This window comes from Hippopotamus amphibius, chromosome 14, assembly GCF_030028045.1.
Source record: "Hippopotamus amphibius kiboko isolate mHipAmp2 chromosome 14, mHipAmp2.hap2, whole genome shotgun sequence".
NCBI classification, from domain to species: Eukaryota; Metazoa; Chordata; class Mammalia; order Artiodactyla; family Hippopotamidae; genus Hippopotamus; species Hippopotamus amphibius.
This window is the reverse complement of record NC_080199.1, coordinates 67,377,481-67,401,208: the sequence shown is the minus strand read 5'-3', so window position 1 is coordinate 67,401,208 and position 23,728 is coordinate 67,377,481. Positions and strand designations below refer to the sequence as shown.

Below are 23,728 nucleotides of genomic sequence, written 5' to 3'. Positions count from 1 at the left end.
CTTGACGCAGTCAGAATGCTCACTAAGCTTACTGTGTTCCTCTAAACCCCCCTGGTCCATTCCTCAATCCCTAAGACAAAATCCAGAGTTAGGAATTAGCAGCATCTCGGTGCCTCTGGCTTTCCTGAAAACTAACATCTAATATCTCAAGTTGAATTCTGATATCCCATAACAAATCCTTTTTTAAAAAATCTGCTGACTTCTATAATGTAATCGTCTAGAGTCAAATACATTTTTTAATTTTGCACATTGCTTTTGCTTTCCAAGAAGGGATGTGAATTTATGGAGTGTACCAAACTCATTCTTTACCAAACTCTAGCATCTCAGAAGTGGCAATAGTAACCCCTGTATGTGCACATTGTTTCTCTTGGTCTTTGTTAGTGTTCTGAGAGGCAGTACAGTAAAGCAATTAAGGGCATGGCCTTGAAGGACTCATCATAACTTCATCACTAGCCGCCAACCTCTGCTTAGCTAGTGCTTGCCTCAATTTCCTCATTTAAAGAAGTGGAGATAAGAATCGTAGCTACTTCAGAGTGTTGTCATGAACAGTACATGTGTGTTATGTACAGCACATACAACAGTGGCTGGCATTGATTGCTATTGCTGTTAGTTCTTACTTTTGATGTACAGTAATCAGAAACTGGCTTTTGTCATACGATGCAGCTTTTAGCATTGGCTAAATCATATATGATTTGTCTAGTCCATGGAGGTAATTTTTGAGGAAACAAACTCAGTATGTTTCTGTTGATTTGAAATAAATGCTAATTGCATGTGGTGAAGAAACTTCTATTTCCCTGGTGGCTTAAATAGACACAAGTTATATAATTTAAATTTCAAGAAGTTGCCAGCACCTTTTTTTGATATTAGGTGAAAACACTTTCTTTTCAGTAGCTCAGTGAATGGGTATAATATAAGCTAAGTTACCTTATAAACAACAGAAGAAACAATCAATTGAGATTTGTCCGTGTGGGGAAAACTACATATCTATAGCTACTGCTAAAGTTAATAATGATTTTTGGGTGATGTTGATTCTAAAGAAATACCAGTCACTGGGGGAAAGAAGAGGAAACTACTAGGTTTTTGGACTTCCTTTGAATTACAACAATGTTGCACTGATTGAAAATAGGATTTAACTTTGCTTAGACTTACATTATTAGAATGAATTTATTTTCTTCTGAATGTTATTAACATGCAATCATCTTGCTTTGTTTAAGGTGCTTCAACTATTCCAATTTATTGTTATTCTTTTCTAGCACTGAGAACCTTTGCCAAGTTTTTGAAATTCTCTTATTCACAAAGCCTCATATTTATACTGATTTGCAGGTGAATCATTAAAACTAAACTGCAAATAAAATTTGTTTTCTGACACAATTCATTAAAAATCATCAATCATCAACATTTATTAAGACAAACATTTCTTTTACTTACTAAAAGGAAAAAATGGGCAACCAAAATTCTGGAAAGTATACCTGACTTTCATTTTAAGAGTTTGATCTTGACTCCATGAGAAGGAGGCTTGTTTTCTTAAATTGTATGGTAGTTATTCACATGTTGTTAAGAAAGAATTGGATAATATTTGTGTTTTAAAGCCAAACTGTAGGGCTGAGTGAAAAGTCCTTGATGAGTAACCATCTCTAGAGACCCTAAAAAATTATGAAAAGCTCTAATATTTCAGCTATATTGGTTTTTTGCATATAAAAATATCTATTATAGGAGTCAACTACCGCAAATATTGAGTCACATTTGTTTTAATTGAAAAAGAGAGCTAAAAATTTCCTGTAGGTTATTGCAACAGTACAAGAATACAAGGTGCGTTTATTGATTAACCAAAAAAAAAAAAATTGTAAAACAGATTGTGAAAGCAAAAGCAGGCTACAAAACGAGGGTTTTCGATAGCCTTTGCCTTATTGAAACATGACATGTTAATATGCCCCAGTTGATAAATGCTATAAAGTGTAAGTTAGCATTGGCTAATTCACTTTTAAACATCTCCCCCCTGCCCAGAGCACTATGGAAAATGTGTTATGGATGACAGACACTTCCTCTGTCAAGTATCACAATCTTGTGGTCACGTAATCTTCGTGGGTGACTGTGTCTGTGAGGTTTGCATCGTAGTCTACACTAGAGTCCTCCTCCTTTGCGTGTTTCTCCTTTGGTATGATCGGAACCGTGTCCTCCACCACCACCTTCTCTGACTTGAACGAACACACTCTCTTGCCCACCTGTAAACCCAGGGAGTCCGTATTTCTTTCTCGATGATCTACTAATATACACTGTTCGCTGAGACCTGGGATGTTCAAGTCACCCCGGGAAGCTAACCCTCGAGATTCCAGTTGGATGTTCCTCTCCCGTGGTCCTTCAGCTTGTTGGCGAGCCACCTCTTCTGAAACGGAGAAGATCTGCTTTGCATTTTGCTCGGCAGCGTGTTGTTTTGATCGTCTATGAAATAACCCGAGGTTTTTGATATCGGTCACAAAATTCACTTTTCTGTGCTTCTCCCTGGGAGGCTCCTGCACCACCAGGGCGGAGCCGTTGCTGATGGTGTGTCTTTCGGAGGCGATCGCTGCGGATCGCGGGTGAATCAAGGTGGTCAAGTCGAAGAGGCTTAGGTTCTTTTTCCTGTCCTTGCTACAACCTTCATTATCACTCTTTTCATCCGAGTCTGCGGAGTTAGAAGAATCCTTCGTGCCTTGAGCAGACTGGACCGTAGAGAGTTTGCTTCCTCTTAGTAACCCCAGGACTTCAAAACGGAAGCTGGATATGTCTTGCTTGAGTTCCTAAGTGAAATGGAAAATGACAAAGTTAGGCTGTGACCTAAACCAATAAATTAGGAAACATCATCTGCTCATTTCATATAGGGGTCTGACATGTCTTCATTTTTGAGAGCTAGGAGTCCACTCTGCTGGGTTCTTGTTTAGAATTGTCATTTCTCTCAGGGGCCCTTGTATCTACTTGATGTCCCCTAAGTTCTCTATTGCAGTTTTCAGTAACAAGGAGACACCCTACCCTTCATGTAAAAAGAAACAGGAAGAGTTTTCTTTCCCACCACTCTGTACTGGAGTATGTTGGGTTTCTTTGGGACTACAGTTTCAAATACTTTCCCTCCAAAATATTCATCTGCTTTCAAGTCATCTCACATTCTCTCAAGCATGCAGTGTTTTGCTTTGTTTTGTTTTCAAGATTTTTAATATTGGGACATTTTGCTGTCCAAAGAGATATTCAAAACAAAATTATTAAAGTGGGTTCTACCCTTCAAAAGTTGGCAGTTGCTTTCAATCGTTTATTACCTTGGAGTTGATTTTCTCCCAACATCTGGGTCAGCCACTAAATCCTGGGACTTGATTCAGAACAGATAGCATTTCCTAGATTCACCCCTTTCCCTTTCTGGGCAATTGGATTCTCAGTCCTAACCTGCTGGTGGTCTTTGTGGTGGCCTCCTGCCTCCAACCCATCTCCCAAAGCATCCGGGATCATTTATTTCCAAAATTTGGATGTTGTGGCAGCAAAGAACATTTTGGATCCTAGCCAACTTTCAATCTGTGCTTTCAGTTTTACAATTTCTCTCTCTTCTTACCTAACTGGCTGCTTATATTTATTCTCTGTTAAGCCTGCTGTTTTTCTCTGTCAAAGGTCTCTTGCGGGTTTTTTTATTTGTTTGTTTTTGCCTATAAGAACTTATTGACTATAGTCAGTCTTCCAAAAATCTCTAACAACTCATGCAGACTAACAAAGGCACTTTATACACATCATATCAGCAAATATATATTTCACATATGCTACCTTTCTTCTCTGATAGAATGAAAAAACAAAACAAAACACCTCAGGGAGAAAAATTACATTTATAAGCTACAAGTAAGCTCAAACCTTCAATTTTCTTCTACCAAAGCCGTGCAGAACACAAAGAAGGTTTTTGTTGTTGTTCTCAGAACATTGGTTACTAAATGTTTCAGGTTTAGAAATGAGACCGAAGTTTCAAAAACTAAAGCTCACCTAGTAGTGTGGCTGGGACCAGCAATTAGAATGCCACAAGGCACTCGGATTTTCTCTGCCTCCAAATATGTCCCCTTGATTGTTCAGATTGTCTATTTGAAAGCAATGTACTTTGAAAAGAAATTTTACCACTTTTTTTTTTTGATAATTCAATAAATGGGGCTTGAATTTAAAAATCAGAAGACAGACAGCCTTGCTCAGAATACATGGCCCAGTTTCCAGCTCGGTTTTGCTGCCCCAGTTCCACATCTGAGGAATCTGCCTTTCAGTAACGAAGATGAAAGCGTTTACCTTAAAGTTCTCCTCAGTCAGACCTTCTTCAGTTTTGGCATCTCTAATCATTGCAGCCACGTATCGCTTTACCAGGTTCCTCATAACTTCCTGAGGCATTTGAAAACAAGAGAATTGATGTTCAGTGCATAAATGTGATTTCTCTCTCGAGTCAGTTCCAAAGAGGGGACTGTGCTTTATTTTAGTGTAAGTTTCAAGATATAAGAATAACTTACTTGATATTGGTGATGTCTTCTCAAATTATCAGCAGCTCGCCTCTGAAAAGGAAAGGGATATTTACTTTTTGGTTATAGTGATATTGTGCCATTCTGTAAAATAATTCTTGGTTCTTTTTTTTTTTTTTAATTTTTATTTTATTTTTTGGGGGTACACCAAGTTCAATCATCTGTTTTTATACACATATCCCCGTATTCCCTCCCTTCCTTGACTCCCCCCGCCTCGAGTCCCCCCCACCCTCCCCGCCCCAGTCCTCTAAGGCATCTTCCATCCTCGAGTTGGACTCCCTTTGTTATACAACAACTTCTCACTGACTATCTATTTTACAGTTGGTAGTATATATATGTCTGTGCTACTCTCTCGCTTTGTCTCAGTTTCCCCTTCACCCCTCGCCCCCTCCCATACCTCGAGTTCTCCAGTCCATTCTCTGTATCTGCATCCTTGTTCTTGTCACTGAGTTCATCAGTACCATTTTTAGATTCCGTATATGTGAGTTAGCATACAATATTTGTCCTTCTTTTTCTGACTTACTTCACTCTGTATGACAGATTGTAGTTCTATCCACCTCATAACATACAGCTCCATCTCATCCCTTTTTATAGCTGAGTAATATTCCATTGTGTATATATGCCACATCTTCTTTATCCATTCATTTGTTGATGGGCATTTAGGTTGCTTCCATGTCCTGGCTATTGTAAATAGTGCTGCAATAAACATGATGGTACAAGTTTCTTTTGGGATTATGGTTTTCTTTGGGTATATGCCCAGGAGTGGGATTACTGGATCATATGGTAGTTCTATTTGTAGTTTTTTAAGGAACCTCCAAATTGTTTTCCATAGTGGCTGTACCAACTTACAGTCCCACCAACAGTGCAGGAGAGTTCCCTTTTCTCCACACCCTCTCCAACATTTGTGGTTTCCAGACTTTGTGATGATGGCCATTCTGATTGGTGTGAGGTGATACCTCATTGTGGCTTTGACTTGCATTTCTCTGATGATGAGTGATGTTGAGCATCTTTTCATGTGTTTGTTGGCCATCTGTATGTCTTCTTTGGAGAAATGTCTATTTAGGTCTTCTGTCCATTTGTGGATTGGGTTATTTGCTTTTTTGGTATGAAGCTTCATGAGCTGCTTGTATATTTTGGAGGTTAATCCTTTGTCCGTTGTTTCATAGGCAATTATTTTTTCCCATTCTGAGGGTTGCCTTTTAGTCTTGTTTATGGTTTCTTTCGCTGTGCAAAAGCTTTTAAGTTTCATGAGGTCCCGTTTGTTTATTCTCGATTTTATTTCCATGATTCTAGGAGGTGGGTCAAAAAGGATCTTGCTTTGATGGATGTCATAGAGTGTTCTGCCTATGTTTTCCTCTAGGAGTTTTATAGTGTCTGGCCTTACATGGAGGTCTTTAATCCATTTGGAGTTTATTTTTGTGTATGGTGTTAGGAAGTATTCTAATTTCATTCTTTGACATGTTGCTGTCCAATTTTCCCAGCACCACTTATTGAAGAGGCTGTCTTTTTTCCATTGTATACTCGTGCCTCCTTTGTCAAAGATAAGGTGCCCATATGTGTTTGGCTTACTTCTGAGTTCTCTATTCTATTCCATTGATCTTCCTTTCTATTTTTGTGCCAGTACCATACTGTCTTGATCACTATGGCCTTGTAGTATAGTTTGAAGTCAGGAAGCCTGATTCCACCAACTCCATTGTTCCTTCTCAAGATTGCTTTGGCTATTCGGGGTCTTTTGCGTTTCCATACAAATCGTAAGATTTCTTGCTCTAGTTCTGTGAAAAATGCCATTGGTAATTTGATCAGGATTGCATTGAATCTGTAAATTACTTTGGGTAGTACAGTCATTTTCACGATGTTGATTCTTCCAATCCAGGAACATGGTATGTCCCTCCATCTGTTTGTGTCGTCTTTGATTTCTTTCATCAATGTCTTAAAGTTTTCTGCATACAGGTCTTTTGCCTCCTTAGGCAGGTTTATTCCTAGGTATTTTATTCTTTTGGTTGCAATGGTGAATGGGAGAGTTTCCTTAATTTCTCTTTCTGCTCTTCCATTGTTAGTGTATAGGAATGCAAGAGATTTCTGTGCATTAATTTTGTATCCTGCTACTTTAGTAAACTCATCAATGAGTGCTAGCAGTTTTCTGGTAGAGTCTTTAGGGTTTTCTATATATAATATCATGTCATCTGCAAAGAGTGACAATTTTACTTCTTCTTTTCCAATTTGGATTCCTTTGATTTCTTTTTCTTCTCTGATTGCTGTGGCTAAAACTTCCAAAACTATGTTGAATAATAGTGGTGAGAGTGGACACCTTTGTCTTGTTCCTGTTCTTAGAGGGAATTCTTCCAGTTTTTCCCCATTGAGAACGATGTTGGCTTTTGGTTTTTCATATATGGCTTTTATTATGTTGAGGTAATTTCCTTCTATGCCCATTTTCTGGAGAGCTTTTATCGTAAATGGATGTTGGACTTTGTCAAAAGCTTTTTCTGCATCTATTGAAATGATCATATGGTTTTTATCCTTCAAGTTGTTGATATGATGTATCACGTTGGTTGATTTGCATATATTGAAGAATCCTTGCATCCCAGGAATAAACCCCACTTGATCATGGTGTATGATTTTTTTAATGTGCTGTTGGAGTCTGTTAGCTAGTATTTTGTTGAGGATTTTAATTCTTGGTTCTTTTAATCAAGAATATTTCTTGCAAAGTGGGAATTTTACAGGGCAAGGGACAATAGCTAGAGAGAGTGCTTCACGTGAATCACAAGAATGAATGAACCAAACCAACAAAGTGCAAGATTATAATTCCTATGGTATTTAATATATAGAATAAATGAATGATGATGGCAAGATTGTTCTTTTAATATAAATGATGAAGAATGAGGTAATCATACTTAGTATGTATCCCAAATCATCTTAAATGATCCTAAGAGACACAGACGGGATGTATCAAATACAAAATAAATGTCAAATAAAAATAAAAATTTGATGGAGTAAAAATCTAGCAGTAGAACAATCTGAAGCTCTTAGTAAGTATCAACGTAGCAGCATTAAGAACTTAGCCATGATATACAACATGTAATCAGAAACACTGTTAGTGAATTCCCCAACACTTAATTTCAAGCAGATGTACATTAAGAGGAGATTGCTGTTTTAATAAGATGGTTAAATTTAACAAAATAAAATAAAAAATTCTGTTCAAAGATAGAGTTCATTAGATTTTTTAAAAATAACTGTGAGTCTGAGCTATTATTTTGAAGAGATCAGAATGGTTTAGGAGCAGAGCTAGGGTTAGCACAGAGCTGTGATTATGGTGTGCAAAATGGAGAAAGATGCTGAATGACTAAAAAAAGTCCATTATAAATTGAGTTAAGTAATAAATAACAAATTATATATTTGTAGATTTCACTAGTATTCTAAAGATGCTAGAAAAAAGCTATTATATTCCCAATTTTATGCATGTCAAATAAAATATCAGTATTGACTCTTAAGGAAGAAAACTGGCCGCATTAAAATGAAAATACTTCTGTTACAATGGAATGAATTTAGTAAATTGTAAGAAAGCAAAAGAGATAATATATCTTGGGTTTAAGTCTTTTGATCTTGTTTCTTACTAAATACTTAATCACAGGCTGATAAAATGGAATTTTGAAAAGAGCTGTGCATACATCACTGTGAAATGATATTAGAAAAAAATCAAACAATTCAAAAGAAACTCTTTTCTTCTCTTTACGGGAATAGAGGAAATTGGCATTTACACTGGCCGTGAGAATGGATTTGTGTTTTATGATTATTAGTGACTTTTAGAAACAGATGAGACAATGCTTTACTTTCTAAAGGCCACGAATGATTGGAATACCATCAAGTTTACATGCATCTTAAGAAACAAATTTTCAAATGATTATGGTATTAATTAAAAGACTGGGAAATTTAAAACCATACAAATTTAGAACACTGGAATTTTATGACTGGGCCACAAGATGGAGGTATGTGACTCCTGTTGAGACACGGACCAGCTGAAACCCGAGACAAAAAAGCACTTCTGGAAGGAAACAAGCCTTTCAGATCTCCTTCACTTTTCTTCAAGTGAACACAGATACTTCACGTGTAAAGCCAGCTGCACATTACCTTCTTTACAACTCTCAGTGTAAATATGATACAGGAGATTGTATTCCATGATTTAAGTAAATAGAAACTCTGAATTTAATATAGAATTTCCTTGACTCAGTTTTTATTATCTTCTGGTTCTATAGCATTTCACTGGTTTAGTCTTTAAAAAGCCAATAAAAAATAGTCAGCAGAGAGCAGTTTGAAGTCATGATTTCACTTTAAATTCCCTCAACACAAAACTAAAGCTAAGGAAGACAGAATCAGAAAATTATGAGGAATAAGTGAAAATTATCATGATGCATTTTAGCATTAAAGAGAGCACCACTGTCTTCTCTTCAGTAGAACCTTACTCATATATGGGTTTTGAAATTTTAATACAAATATGAAAAGATCCAAGATCACACTTTAAAAAACAATTCCAGGTTTATTTTTCTAGGAAAAAAATTTATTTATTTTTTTTAATTTTTAGCAAAATAGTCCGGCAGAAAGAAAGAACACAGAAAAAGTTTGCTATGATAACTGTCAGAAGTTATTCAATATCCAGGTTTAAGGCTAAGTTGGTACAGTATAGTTCATTGTTTTTGCCAGCCAATTTGTTTCCACACCTAGATGGTCATACTACAAAACAGTTTTTAGTCTTGTGAGATTACATCATCCAAATGAACTTCACGATCCTAGGAAAATAAGAGTGGCTGCAGTTAACCTTCTTCTGAATACTGAAAACAAAAATGAACGCAGCGGGACTTCCTAGGTGGTGCAGTGGTTAAGAATCTGCCTACCAATGCAGGGGACACAGGTTCGAGCCCTGCTCTGGGAAGATCCCACATGCCGCAGAGCAACTAAGCCCGTGCACCACAACGACTGAGCTTATGCTCTAAAGCCCGTGAGCCACAACTATTGAGCCTGTGTGCTGCAACTACTGAAGCCCATGCACCTAGAGCCCATGCTCCGCAACAAGAGAAGCCACTACAATGAGGAGCCCGTGCACCACAATGAAGAGCAGCCCCCGCGCCGCAACTAGAGAAAGCCCGTGTGCAGCAATGAAGACCCAACACAGCCAATAAATAAATAAGATAAATAAGTTAAAAAAATACTTTATTACCCCCCTAGAATAATGGAAATAAAAACAAAAATAAATAAGTGGGACCTAATGAAACTTCAAAGCTTCTGCACAGCGAAGGAAACTATAAGCAAGACAAAAAGACAACCCTCAGAATGGGAAAAAATATTTGCAAACGAATCAACAGACAAAGGATTAATCTCCAAAATATATAAACAGTTCATCCAGCTCAACATCAAAAAAATAAACAACCCAATCAAAAAATGGGCAGAAGACCTAAACAGGCATTTCTCCAAAGAAGACATACGGATGGCCAAGAGGCACGTGAAAAGCTGCTCAACATCACTAATTATTAGAGAAATGCAAATCAAAACTACAATGAGGTATCACCTCACACCGGTTAGAATGGGCATCATTAGAAAATCTACAAACAGTAAATGCTGGAGAGGGTGTGGAGAAAAAGGAATGCTCTTGCATTGCTGGTGGGAATGTAAATTGATACAGCCACTATGGAGGTTCCTTGCAAAACTAAAAATAGAACTACCATATGACCCAGCAATCCCACTACTGGGCATATACCCAGAGAACACCATAATTCAAAAAGACACATACACTCCAATGTTCATTGCAGCACTATTTACAATAGCCAGGACATGGAAGCAACCTAAATGCCCATCAACAGATGAATAGACACAGAAATCTCTTGCATTCCTATACACTAACAATGGAAGAGCAGAAAGAGAAATTAAGGAAACTCTCCCATTCACCATTGCAACCAAAAGAATAAAATACCTAGGAATAAACCTGCCTAAGGAGGCAAAAGATCTGTATGCAGAAAACTTTAAGACATTGATGAAAGAAATCAAAGACGACACAAACAGATGGAGGGACATACCATGTTCCTGGATGGGAAGAATCAACATCGTGAAAATGTCTGTACTACCCAAAGCAATTTACAGATTCAATGCAATCCCGATCAAATTACCAATGGCATTTTTCACAGAACTAGAGCAAGAAATCTTACGATTTGTATGGAAACGCAAAAGACCCCGAATAGCCAAAGCAATCCTGAGAAGGAAAAATGGAGTTGGTGGAATCAGGCTTCCTGACTTCAAACTATACTACAAGGCCATAGTGATCAAGACAGTATGGTACTGGCACAAAAATAGAAAGGACGATCAATGGAATAGAATAGAGAACTCAGAAGTAAGCCCAAATACATATGGGCACCTTATCTTTGACAAAGGAGGCACGAATATACAATGGAAAAAAGACAGCCTCTTCCATAAGTGGTGCTGGGAGAACTGGGCAGCAACATGCAAAAGAATGAAATTAGAACACTTCCTAACACCATACACAAAAGTAAACTCCAAATGGATTAAAGACCTACATGTAAGGCCAGACACTATCAAACTCCTAGAGGAAAACATAGGTAGAACACTATATGACATCCATCAAAGCGCCATCCTTTTTGACCCACCTCCTAGAATCATGGAAATAAAATCAAGAATAAATGAATGGGATCTCATGAAACTTAAAAGCTTTTGCACAGCAAAAGAAACCATAAACAAGACTAAAAGGCAACCCTCAGAGTGGGAAAAAATAATTGCCTATGAAACAACGGACAAAGGATTAACCTCCAAAATATACAAGCAGCTCATGAAGCTTAATACCAAAAAAGCAAATAACCCAATCCACAAATGGGCAGAAGACCTAAATAGACATTTCTCCAAAGAAGACATCCAGATGGCCAACAAACACATGAAAAGATGCTCCACATCACTAATCATCAGAGAAATGCAAGTCAAAGCCACAATGAGGTATCACCTCACACCAGTCAGAATGGCCATCATCACAAAGTCTGGAAACAACAAATGTTGGAGAGGGTGTGGAGAAAAGGGAACTCTCCTGCACTGTTGGTGGGACTGTAAATTGGTACAGCCACTATGGAAAACAATTTGGAGGTTCCTTAAAAAACTACAAATAGAACTACCATATGATCCAGTAATCCCACTCCTGGGCATATACCCAAAGAAAACCATAATCCCAAAAGAAACTTGTACCATAATGTTTATTGCAGCACTATTTACAATAGCCAGGACATGGAAGCAACCTAAATGCCCATCAACAAATGAATGGATACAGAAGATGTGGCATATATATACAATGGAATATTACTCAGCTATAAAAAGGGATGAGATGGAGCTATATGTAATGAGGTGGATAGAACTACAGTCTGTCATACAGAGTGAAGTAAGTCAGAAAGAGAAGGACAAATATTGTATGCTAAATCACATATACGGAATCTAAAAATGGTACTGTTGGACTCAGTGACCAGAACAAGGATGCAGATACAGAGAATGGACTGGAGAACTCGAGGTATGGGAGGGGGCGGGGGGTGAAGGGGAAACTGAGACGAAGCGAGAGAGTAGCACAGACATATATATACTACCAACTGTAAAATAGTCAGTGGGAAGTTGTATAACAAAGGGAGTCCAACTCGAGGATGGAAGATGCCTTTGAGGACTGGGGCGGGCAGGGTGGGGGGGGCTTGGGGGGGCCGTCAAGGAAGGGAGGAAAGATGGGGATATGTGTATAAAAACGGATGATTGAACCTGGTGTACCCCCCCAAAAAATAAATAAATAAATAAATAAATTAAAAAAAAAAAAAAGTAAGGCATAAAAAGACACATACACTCCAATGTTCATTGCAGCACTATTTACAATAGCCAGGACATGGAAGCAACCTAAATGTCCATCAACAGATGAATGGATAAAGAAGATATGGTACATACATACAATGGAATATTACTCAGCTGTAAAAAGCAGTGAAACTGGGACATTTTTAGAGACATGGATGGACCTAGAGACTGTCATCCAGAGTGAAGTGAGTCAGAAAGAGAAAAACAAATATTGTATATTAACACATATATGTGGACTATAGAAAAATGGTACACATCAACCGGTTTGCAAGGCAGAAATAGAGACACAGATGTAGAGAACAAACACGTGGACAACAAGTGGGGAAAGCGGGGAGGGTTATGGGGGGGACGAATTGAGAGACTGGGATACCAAATTGTATGCTCTAAATATATGTAGTTTATTGTAAAAAATAAAAAAATAAAAAGTTAACCCGAATGCAGCGAATTCCTCAATTCTTACTGACCATTACTATCAGGCCTACCTGTGTCTATTTCCTTACCTTTGGGCAGGTAGTGTGGTATGTTAAGAACAGGGAATAAGGAGTCATACCTGGGATTGAAGGTGACAAAGCCTGAACAAGGAATTTATCTCTGAGACCCTCTCCCTTCCACATTTGTTATTTTGCAAGGTAAAGATAGACTCACTGGGTGATTTTGAAGATTAAATGAGATAAGAGATTTAAGGCTTCAATTACTAATGAAAGTTAGTTCCTATCCTTTCTCCTTTATTTTTCCTTTGTGATTAATATTATGATTTAACATACTTAAAAATATGTTCTAAAAAATATCCTTGAATCACAAAACCCGTGGCTAGTTTAACACCTATCAGGATTGCCTCTGGAAAAGTAAAAGAATGTACTTAGATGTAATTATCTTTCTTCGTGTGATTTGCATGGCATTTCATGCTTGAGTAGAACATTTTCTTTAAAACTAAAGAGTTAGATGCTTAGCCTAGGCAATAGAGATTTGGAAGTAAGAAATTCATGCTTAAGTGATAGGGTGAAGGGGTGGGTCTGGTACATGTGGATAGATGTAACAAATTATGTAGGCACTCGGTTTTGTTTTATGAAGACTTTATTATTATTATTTTTAATAAATTTATTTATTTATTTATTTATTTATTGGCTGTGTTGGGCCTTCGTTGCTGCACATGGGCTTTCTCTAGTTGCGGCAAGCGGGGACTACTCTTCATTGTGGTGCGTGGGCTCCTCATTGCGGAGCACGGGCTCTAGGTGCGTGGGCTTCAGTAGTTGTGGCACATGGGCTCAACAGTTGTGGCTCACGGGCTCTAGAGCGCAGGCTCGGTCGTTGTGGCGCACGGGCTTAGTTGCTCCGCGGCATGTGGGATCTTCCTGGGGCAGGGATCGAACCTGTGTCCCCTGCTTTGGCAGGCGGGTTCTCAACCACTGCGCTACCTGGGAAGTCCAACTTTATTATTTTTTAGAGCAATTCAAGATTCACAGCAAAATTGAAGGGGAAGGTACAGAGATGTCCCTTAAACCCCTGTCGCCACCCACACTTATAGCCTCCCCATTGTCAACATCCCCAACCAGAGTGATGCCTCTGTCACAACTGATGAACCCACACTGACATCATTATCACCCAAAGTCCATGGTTTATGTCATGTTCACTCTTTGTGTTTTACATTCTATGGGTTTTGAGCGAAAAGGAGGGGCCAGTAAGAGTCACAGGGAGCCAGCGAATATTGAGAGGGAACAGAAGCTGGAGGCCTGGCACCTAGGGTGGGAACATGATGACTAAGATTTCTACCCTGGGATGTTGTGCTATTAGAAAAATAATAAAGAATTCAATTTGGGCAAGGCTGATGGAAGATATTAAGGTAGAAATGCTTCTGTCCATGTCACATATTTGAGGAAGGTTAGGACTAAAGAAAAAGATTTGAGGATTAGATGCATAGATACAAGAGTAGATACGATCACAAATCCACATTTCTTGGCGTGACTAAAGGGAAACCATCACAGACAATAAAATTGTTGATAAACTGTGAATATATCTATTAAGAATGCATGAAATATTCCTTTCTTTTTAAATTAGCTTTCTTAGGCTAACACTGAAATTAATTTAGTTATCTAAATTCCCAGAATCTACCAAAGGTCAAGGAACACAAGACTGGGTTTTAACTTTTAATACATGACTACTGACATGGAGGCTTTAAGAACAGACATGTTACTTATTAGAACCAAAGAGCTGGTCCAGTCTCATTCCCTCATTTATAAGCAAGGAAACCAAGGGCCACACAGTTGAGTGAATAGCCAAAATACCACAATGGTCTCACGGTCGTGCCAGTTCTAGAATCCCGGGCTGGAATTTATGCTTCACTTCTTGCTTTTTCAATCAAGTAATCACTAAGAGATGTAGAACATCTGCAGTGCATCCTGTGATGTTGCCTCTTCCTCCCAACACATCTTAGTTTGTGGTTCAGCATCTTTTCCAGACTGGATCCACATTTATTTGAATAAAAATTAACCTCAAAACGCATGGCATATGTTGTATTAGTTTCCCAGGGCTACCAGACAAAGTACCACAAAGTAGGTGGCTTAAAATATCAGAAATTTATTATCTCACATTTCTGGAGGCAAGAAGTCTCAAATCAAGATGTTGGCAGTTACATGTTCCCTCTGAGGCTCAGGGGAGAATCCTTCCTTTCCTCGTCCTAGCTTCCGGTGGTATCTGTCAATCTCCTGTGTCCCTTGGCTTGCGCCTACACAATCTCAACATCTCCATCTTTACATGATGTGTTTCCTGTGTCTCTGGGTCTTCACATGCTCATGTTCGTATGAGGTCTCTCCTCCAATATGAGCTCATCTTAACAAATCACATCTGCAAAGACTATTTCCAAATAAGGTCATATTCTGAGGGGCTGGGGATTAGGAATTCAAATTATCTTTTGGGGAGAGACACAATTCAATCCATAATATATACACTCTTTGCCATAAACATAATGATAATTTTTGGCAACTGGTGACTTCATTAAATATTTATAATAGAGCTGCCACCAATACCTCGCGTGTTTGCAACCTCTTTGTTGGGTAAAGATCAGCTGAACTTCAAAACGATTTACTCTCATAAGGGAAAGCATTACATCTTATAATTATCATTGGAAGTGACCAAGAACAGAATGGACCAATCTGTCTTTATAAAAGTAACACAATGAAGAACATTTCATTAAAATACCTAAGTGGGTAAGAGGTATTTAATTTTCTCAAGCCATTAACATGTTTAACTTTGATAAGTGATCTACAATGACTAGGGGTTCTTTATTTTTACTAAAAATAATGAACTAGGTGGAATTATAGCATGGTAGACCTAGGTTAGGAATAAAGAAATTTTCTGTGAATGAGTTCAATGTTAATGAGAAATTTGTGGAGTTGCATTTGGCAGGCTTTTCTAAAATAACTTGGGTTGATTTTTCTGTTATGTTTAAGGTAAGAAAAATGGGCCACATGACCAATCAGGGACCTTCCTTGCCTATCTTGACGTCGAGGAAAAATATTTTGGCGGGGGGGTGTGCACTTTAAGATGGCAATTTTCTTAGTGAATTATATTGGAAGTCTGGCATGGTGTGTAGAATGTTCCTTGGCAGGCTGGCTTTCAACCCAGGTGCCCAGGGCACACCTGCCCGCCATATTAGCAGACCTCTCCCTTTGCAGGTTCCTCCTGATTAGTTAGGACAAGACAATGGCAGTATGTGGATCACAGAACTGATGATAAAGGAAAAGACCAACTAGTGAGAAGCTTTGCTGCCGAGCAGTAACTCCACATTTCAATAGAGGTGTCAGGTTGCTTTAGAGCAGGAAGGGTTTTGCAGCTATGAAAGAAAAGGCTCTGGGGGATCCGCCGTGACATTTTCTCACTCTTTATCTCTCCTTTTCTCTGGGTCCACTGTGTGGAATGTCAGCCTCACTCTGCAGAGCTGGTTCCCTGCAGTCAATTGTCAGTGGCGTTTTCTCTCATTTCCACTCTGGTTTCAGTCTATCAGTGATTTTAAGCCCATGAATTATGCCTTTTATTTTCTGCTTAGTCAGTGAATCCCTGAAGGGGGGTGGTGCGTGGGGTGGGGGAGGTGGCTGGCAGCCCGCTGAGCTCTTCTTTAAAAAAAAAAAAAAGTGAAAAAGCAAGGGGCCATTTCAGGATGTGATCCCTCTGTAAAGACTGCAGTTTGGCTCATTTACAGATGGGTCTGCATACTGTTCTCTATAAACATACTTTCTAAGCATATAAAAATAAATGATATAAAATGCCGAAGGTTGCCTGGTGAAAGCAAGTATTCAAGATCTCACTCTTGAAATACCAAGAAGAAATTCGTTCCTCTAGATTCCCACTTGGGAAAGAAAATTTAATTGAAAGGTCCCGACAGCAAATCTTAAAGCCAGAAATTAGGGATGGAGAGGTGCCCATTCTACACACCATGTCATACTGCCAGCATAGTCATAACTGTCAGATTTGTTGGTAGGTCTGCTGAACGTCACGAAAATTAAGGGACAATACATTTTGATAGTTATAAAAAAAGAAGTCTGAAAGGCACGTACTTTTAGCATTTTTCCTTTAGTAATGATACATGTGTTAATCCATTCACTGCTCCTAATTCCCTTGCAGTGACTGAACTGAACATATTTCTGTGGCAACCGGTCAGGCGTGAGTATCCCATCTGTGGTCCCAGAGCTGAGTGATGCTAAGTGACCCTAATAGAGATGGTGTTTCCTGTTTCCCTCACCACGTGCTCCAGAGAAAAATAAGAAAGTAGCAAATATAAAACTAAAGAAGTTAAAACAATTTTTTTATGATTTTGTTAAAAGACCTAGTAGATTTTGGTTCAGTATATGCCCACGAACTTAAGCATTCTATTTGCAAACCTGGTCTATGGCATTTAAGATGTTTCATATTAATTAAATACTGGCGAAGTCTTATTGGATTAACATCTTTTTTTACTTCAATGAAATGATCTACACCTCTTGGACAACAAATACAAACACTGGCTTTCAGTTTAAAAAGCTGAGCCAGATACCAATGCTTTCTTTAACAGGAATTTTCTAATTAAAGTTACAAGCTGAAAGTGCTTGTTAAAATGGAAATTCCTGATGATTCTAGGACACATTGAAGTTTAAGAACCAGTGTTTTAATACTGAGAAGTGTATTTGCTGCTAAAATGTGTTAAAATTCGACTAGTAAAAAACTAGTAAAAAACCTATACTATAAAGCCAGAAGCTATGAAATGTTGCTTATTTTATGACTGTACTTTCAATAGGCCGCCTCTTTGGTGGGATTTTCATGATTTCCCAGAAACAGGACATCTCTCCATCATGGGCTTGCTTCCCACAGTCAAAGTGTTTCTCGGTAAAGCATTTCTGCTTTCCCCCACAAAGCATTCCAAATGCAAGGTTAATTTACCTGGAACTCCCAGTCTCCCACAGAAGAAAGTCCAAAGTTAAAAAAAAGTTAATGAGTTTTCAGGACTGGCTGTATCAATATCACCCATCAATCTCAAGATAAGATCACCAACGTTGGACCCCCAGACCGTGGCCAATCCGTAAGCCCGAGAGCACTGGCTTCAGGGTTGAAGGGAGGGAACAACAGGGTGACATTCAGAGAGCTGCCGTTGACAAGAGTATGTGAGTCGCAAGTGGGAAGGTTTAGAGAAAATGCCTCTGAGAGTGTATAAATTCTACTTCCAGGTCACCTTTAATTTTCTGCTTCAAAAATGTGAAGCAGGTTGGGATGAGAGAAGAAGGCAGGCCAGCCTGTTAAACAAGGGCTTTGGGATACAGGAATCTAAGAGGAAGCGGGAAACAGTGGTGGGCTGTGCAAAAGCTGTTGAGAAACATCACAAGATGGACACACAGCGTGGAGGGTATTGTTGCAAGGTCATCGGCATTTTCAGGGAAACCAGAGAGGGCAGTGAAAAACACATGGGATGCGGGAACAAAAGACCTGAGTTTTTCCTCAGCTCTGTCACCTAAAACACTGCACAAGGTAAACGAGTTCTTTTTTAAAGGAAATAGTTGAGTTACATGGTTTCTAAGGTCCCTTTGAAGTGTCATGCGATCTTCTACGCCGTGCCTTCGTTATGCAAAGTGACTGTCAATGGTACTTCAAAGTCACCTTTCAGTTAATGGATGTATGTCTATCTCCTTATCTTCATCTGTATTATCAGGTGGATGAACTATCAGGTGGATTAACCAAATTGAAATGAATTCACAACACTCACTTTTGGAATTATTTTCTCATTTACTCCTCCATTAATATTACAACCTTCTTAATTTACTTTTAATTTATCTTATGTTTTTCCTAACAAACGATACATATTATTTAGTTCCATCTAAAACCTAAATCAAAAACTCAACTAAGAGTATGGAAACCAAAATATGTCCTTCTCATTCTGCAAATGCAGTCTAGGTAAAGAGTAAATGTATAGCATTGAGTCTGATTAGGTTGGTGCTTGTCTAAAGCCTCAGCTTGGCAGGGAAGAGGCAGGACTGAGAGTAGGATGAGAATGGAGAAGAGAGAGGTGGTAAATTCCCAAAGCACAAAAATATCCATTACCAAAAGTTAGCAAAATTTACATGGCTGGGGGAAAGGAGTGATTTGAGGTCACAATTAATTGTGAATTATCATTCTGTGCACCAGCTTGGATCAAAATATTCAAATTTAGAGACAGAGACATTAAAAAGAAATGTGCTTTTCTGACCAGGAATGTCTAGAAAAGAAAACTCTTCAGCTTATACCATTTACCCTTTGAATCACTGTTTTCATAGGAAAGCCCAAGTCAATGTTAAGCTCCTCTCTGCATCTAAGAAATGATGGTAATATATTCCTAAAAATATGTCAACAGTGGGAGGATTCTGGGGGACGAGAGAGAGAGTTGGAAGTCAAATTCTTAGAGTGGTCCTCCATTATTTTGGTGGTAGCACAGATGGATCTCTTAAAATATTAGAGCAGGGCCCTATATTTTGTTACAAGTTCCATGGCATCTTAAAACCCAAGATTCCTTCTGCTATTGCCTAAAATTAAACTATTAAAGACAAATTCCTTTTGTGTGCGGCTTTTATTTTGGGGCCCAGAAACTCTTTTTCAATTGAAATACTCCTATGAGAGAAAGCATAATAAGAATACTAATAATTACTGTCTCTTCAGGGATTGATTAAATAAATTTCTCATGAATTTAAGAATAAGATGAGAAAAAGGACAAGTATATTTTGATAATGGAAGGGAGTAAGCCAGAGTCTGGCGTCTCTGAAAGCTTTTCCTGATTATCTCAAGGAAAACAAGAATTACTTCTCACGCTGTTCTCATGGCCTCTTGCATATAACTCTCTGGTAATGTTAAATATGTCATGTAACATGTAGTATAGTAAGAAGTCTCATATCTGTGTGCCCCATGTTAAAAACGATGCCCTCAAGGATGGAAACCAGTTCCTGGCATGTGGAAAACTGTACAGTAATTGCTTATTAAACTCAAATCATTATATTTATTTTAAGACCATATTTTTTTAATAAGTTGAACTTAATTTTTAAAAGAAAAATAAAACACGGAGTAAAATAATTTCACTCTTTCTAAGGTCAGTGATAACATCTATAAATTAGTATGAGGATTGCAACATAAGGCTTCATCATAATCTGATTTCCATTTTCAAGATCAGATAGACGCCCAAATTCCAAGTTCATGGAGTGATGGTTTCTAGGAAAGAATATTAACTGCCTCTCCTAATCACCCTCTGTTTGCTGTACTCCCTTGCCAATCAATTTCTCTTTACAATTAGATTTGTTACAGAGATGACAGGACAATCAATGCCAGTTTCAGGAGAGAAAGCCTCATCTGATACGGATAACAATGCCTGGTGGGTGATGAAGTTAACAAGTGAGAAGGATCACTACGGGTATAACAAGCAGTCATAAACTAAGTTAAATAAAATTTTAAAATGAATTAAAAATTTAATTAAATGAATAATATTGCTAGGTGACTCTAACATAAAGGCATATCAGAATACTTCCAAAGCAGTTTCTCTGAGAAGGTCCAAGTGACTAATGATTGTTAGGGTATTAATTCCTAAAACATCACTATGAGAACTTGACAATTAGGAAACTGAGTAAGGAAGAAATTAAGAATGACTTATCCCTGGTCAGTGGTCTGGCTGGAAAGAAGCCTTAAATCCAGGCTTCTGTTGGAGCTGCTTGAACGCTTGCTTTCCAAAATGAAAGAAATTTCCAAGGGAAGTATAATAAAATCTTCCAGTGTTACGGGGCATAGCTCTGAACAGTCCTAATATTTTTCACAAGCACAACTTCTCGGCATTTAATATAGTTGAAAGTAGAAGCAAAATGTTGAGCAACTGAACATATCCTGAAATCACGGTGCTTGAATATGGCACAGTATTTTGGAAGTTATAATATTTGTTCAGTCATTGAATGAGAACTTTGCTTTTTCCTTAAATTTTTGGCTGCATCGGGTCTTAGACGCGGCACGTGGGACCTTGCATTGTGGTGCGTGGGCTTCTCTCTAGTTGCGGCACCCGAGCTCCACGGCACGTGGGCTCTGTAGATGCTCCGCGGCATGTGGGATCTTAGTTCCATGATCAGAGATCGAACCTGCATCCCCTGCATCGCGGGAAGGACTCTTTACCACTGGACCACCGGGGAAGTCACTGAATTGAGAACTTTTTATCAAGCATTCTATACTCTGTGCAGGGACCTGGGTTAGGCACTAAGAATAGGAGGTGACCGAAACAGACCCTTTCCCTTACAATCCAGAGAGAGAGAGAGACAGACAATGAGTCAGTCATGCCACAAGTAACCTGAGGTTATAATTCTGAATAGAGCTAGAAATTAAGGTTCTAAGAGAGAAGGTGCTAGTTCCCCAAGCATTGGCTGGTGGATCTAGGGGAAGCCTAGGTACAGTCTGGTTCCTATTAAAATAACAGTGACTGCCCTCGGTGGAGGAAATGGGTTTGTGGAGCCATAGTTAACCATAGTTAATCAGTCAGTTTCTTAGACACCGCAGCTGTGCAATCAATGAATGCAGCCAGTGAGAACAAAGAGGCTAAAATGCAAACATATTCAATAAGGAATATAAATGGACTCAAGCACACAATTAGGAAAAACAAAACAGAACAAAATAGTAATGCCAACACGCTGTGTTCTTACCCCTATTGTTCCAAAACTTTCTGGCTTTCTTCTCATCTTTTTCTTGCACAGATGTGTCCATATCCATTTGATCAGGTACCAGAGAGATTTGGGGCTTGGGATGACGTTGAAGGGAGTAGGCAGGGTACCCCCTTCTTCAAAATAACTCATCCAAAGCTTTGTTCGAGCAAATTTCCATTCTATATCTGCATGGTCCTGAACAGGAGACAATGACAAATGCCGACAGCTTTCTTAATTAATAAGGTGAGGTAAACCTCACAGAGAGCCTGCAGCCTGACTTTTGAGTGGCTCTTGGAACATTAATTAAATTGCCTATAAAAACAATGCTGACTCCCAGAGATAATCACCTAAACATTTCAGACCTCGGCTTAGCCGGGAAGGGAGTCACAGCTCTCTTGTCACTTTTCATCCTTCCCTCTTCCAGGAAACAGACATTTACAATAATTCCATGTTAAAGAGACTGCAGTGATTAGTTATGACTTGAAGATGAATCTTCATTTCCTGCACTGGAGGCTTACGTTAGATCAGTTTCATTAGATTCTGGCCACAAGGAGGGCTTCAGGTCTTGCCCAAGACTTTGAAATCCTGCCTAGGTAGATGCCCAAGGCTCATACTTCTGGTGTTTCCAGGAAAAGTCTTACTTGATATGTTTTCATTTGAATAAACCTTGTCCACCTTTAGGCAACAGGCATATAAACTCAGAGAGAAGTTCCTCTAACAAATGTACCATAGGACCTCTGACACAGCATTGAACCTTGACATAACCTTGGCCAAAAAGTACCAGGTAAGAGTACGGCTAGGAATTGCCCTCAAGCCTTATTATTTATTAATGAATCTGCTTTGTTAATCTCCTGGAGAAACTTAAGAACATTTGTGGCAATTAGATATGGGGCAGCCAGTCTCCTCTTAAATTAGCCACAAATCTTATTCAAGCAGAAAATCTGGGAAGTAGGAGGTGGTGGAAACTAGGCATACATACAAATTCAAAATAGTTCATTTTAACCCATTAATATTATAAAAAAGCCCTCACGTTTTAGAGTAGGAGAAATCAGAGTATTCTTCATTCTAATCTTCCTAAATTGCTGTGTGCTGATGAATGCGTATGTTGTTTATACATTTCTACGCTGAATAATGTGGATTTTAGTCTAGACACTGGACAGATCATGCTTTCAACAGGTGTCACCGTATCTAGAAAACACATGGTCTTCCTTGTTGCTCAGCAAACGTTTGATTGGATGGACGGATCAATAGATGGAAGCACAGAAGCTACAGCTCCCCTTCCCTTCTCTCTCCTCTCCCATTTCTACCTCCTTCCCTATCTTTCCTCCTAAACAAGCTTATAGATTCTGCATTAATGAAGGAAAGTAGATATTATTTGCTGCCATTGTGGAGAATGTGACTGAGTAAAATTGGCTTAAGGTAATAAAAAGACAGTCACATAGGTGAAGTGTTGGCCTGTGAGTAGCTTCTGCTCCTTCTCTTTCTCAGGGAGTCACAAGTTAAGGATTATCCTGACCTCATTATGTTCTCTTACTGCTGTCACAAAGCGGACTCTTCCTTTGTTCGTGGCTTGGGATTCTGAAAGGGTCTGTAACAACATCTACAGTGGTTAGAAAACCTGAAGGTGAAGAGTTCCAGGCTGGTGATTACTAAAATCATCTCTGCTACCCATCTTCTAACACTTAGTTACTGTTTAAAACTTAGCTTAGGTATGTCCTCTCCTAGGAGCCAGCCCTGACTCTCATCAGTCTCAGCTGTCTCCTCTTCCCAGTCCTCTTTTCTGTACTTTTATCACATTCTCCAGTTCCTTTTCTCATTATTGAAATTATTTATTGAATTTTTTTGTCCCTCCTACCTTACTTTTTTCTAGAGGGCAGGGATTTCATTATTCTGTGCGTCTCTAAAATCAAGCACATGTCTGGCATATCCTCAGCACACAATACATATTTGATCTATGAATAAGGGAGTGAGTGAGAAGCAGGCTTTAGACATGGTCTGTGTGACTGCTTTGGCCTTTCAACTGTTACATTTCCCTCTCCTTTCATGCTTTATCCTAGAGCTCTGAGTTAAGGGTAGCAGGACAAAAAGAGAAAGACCTCAGGGTAAATTCTGCTATCATGGGACTGGTGAAAATCAAATACTTGGCATGTTCAATGCTCCCAGGAGGCATCACACACAGGATGTTGGGGGTACACC

General features: G+C 38.7%; 1 protein-coding gene across 1 annotated transcript in view; it reads right to left on the bottom strand.

Annotated features, from left to right (window-relative positions):
• Positions 1 to 2,054: 2,054 nt before the first annotated feature.
• TRPC4 (transient receptor potential cation channel subfamily C member 4) overlaps positions 2,055 to 23,728 on the bottom strand; it is a 184,184-nt gene continuing 162,510 nt past the window's right edge. The window contains exons 8-11 of the mRNA XM_057707523.1: positions 21,533 to 21,727; positions 4,497 to 4,538; positions 4,282 to 4,371; positions 2,055 to 2,777 (exon numbers count right to left, since the gene is read on the bottom strand). Of these exons, the coding sequence (XP_057563506.1) occupies positions 2,055 to 2,777; positions 4,282 to 4,371; positions 4,497 to 4,538; positions 21,533 to 21,727 (1,050 nt within the window). The remainder of the gene's footprint in view (positions 2,778 to 4,281; positions 4,372 to 4,496; positions 4,539 to 21,532; positions 21,728 to 23,728) is intronic.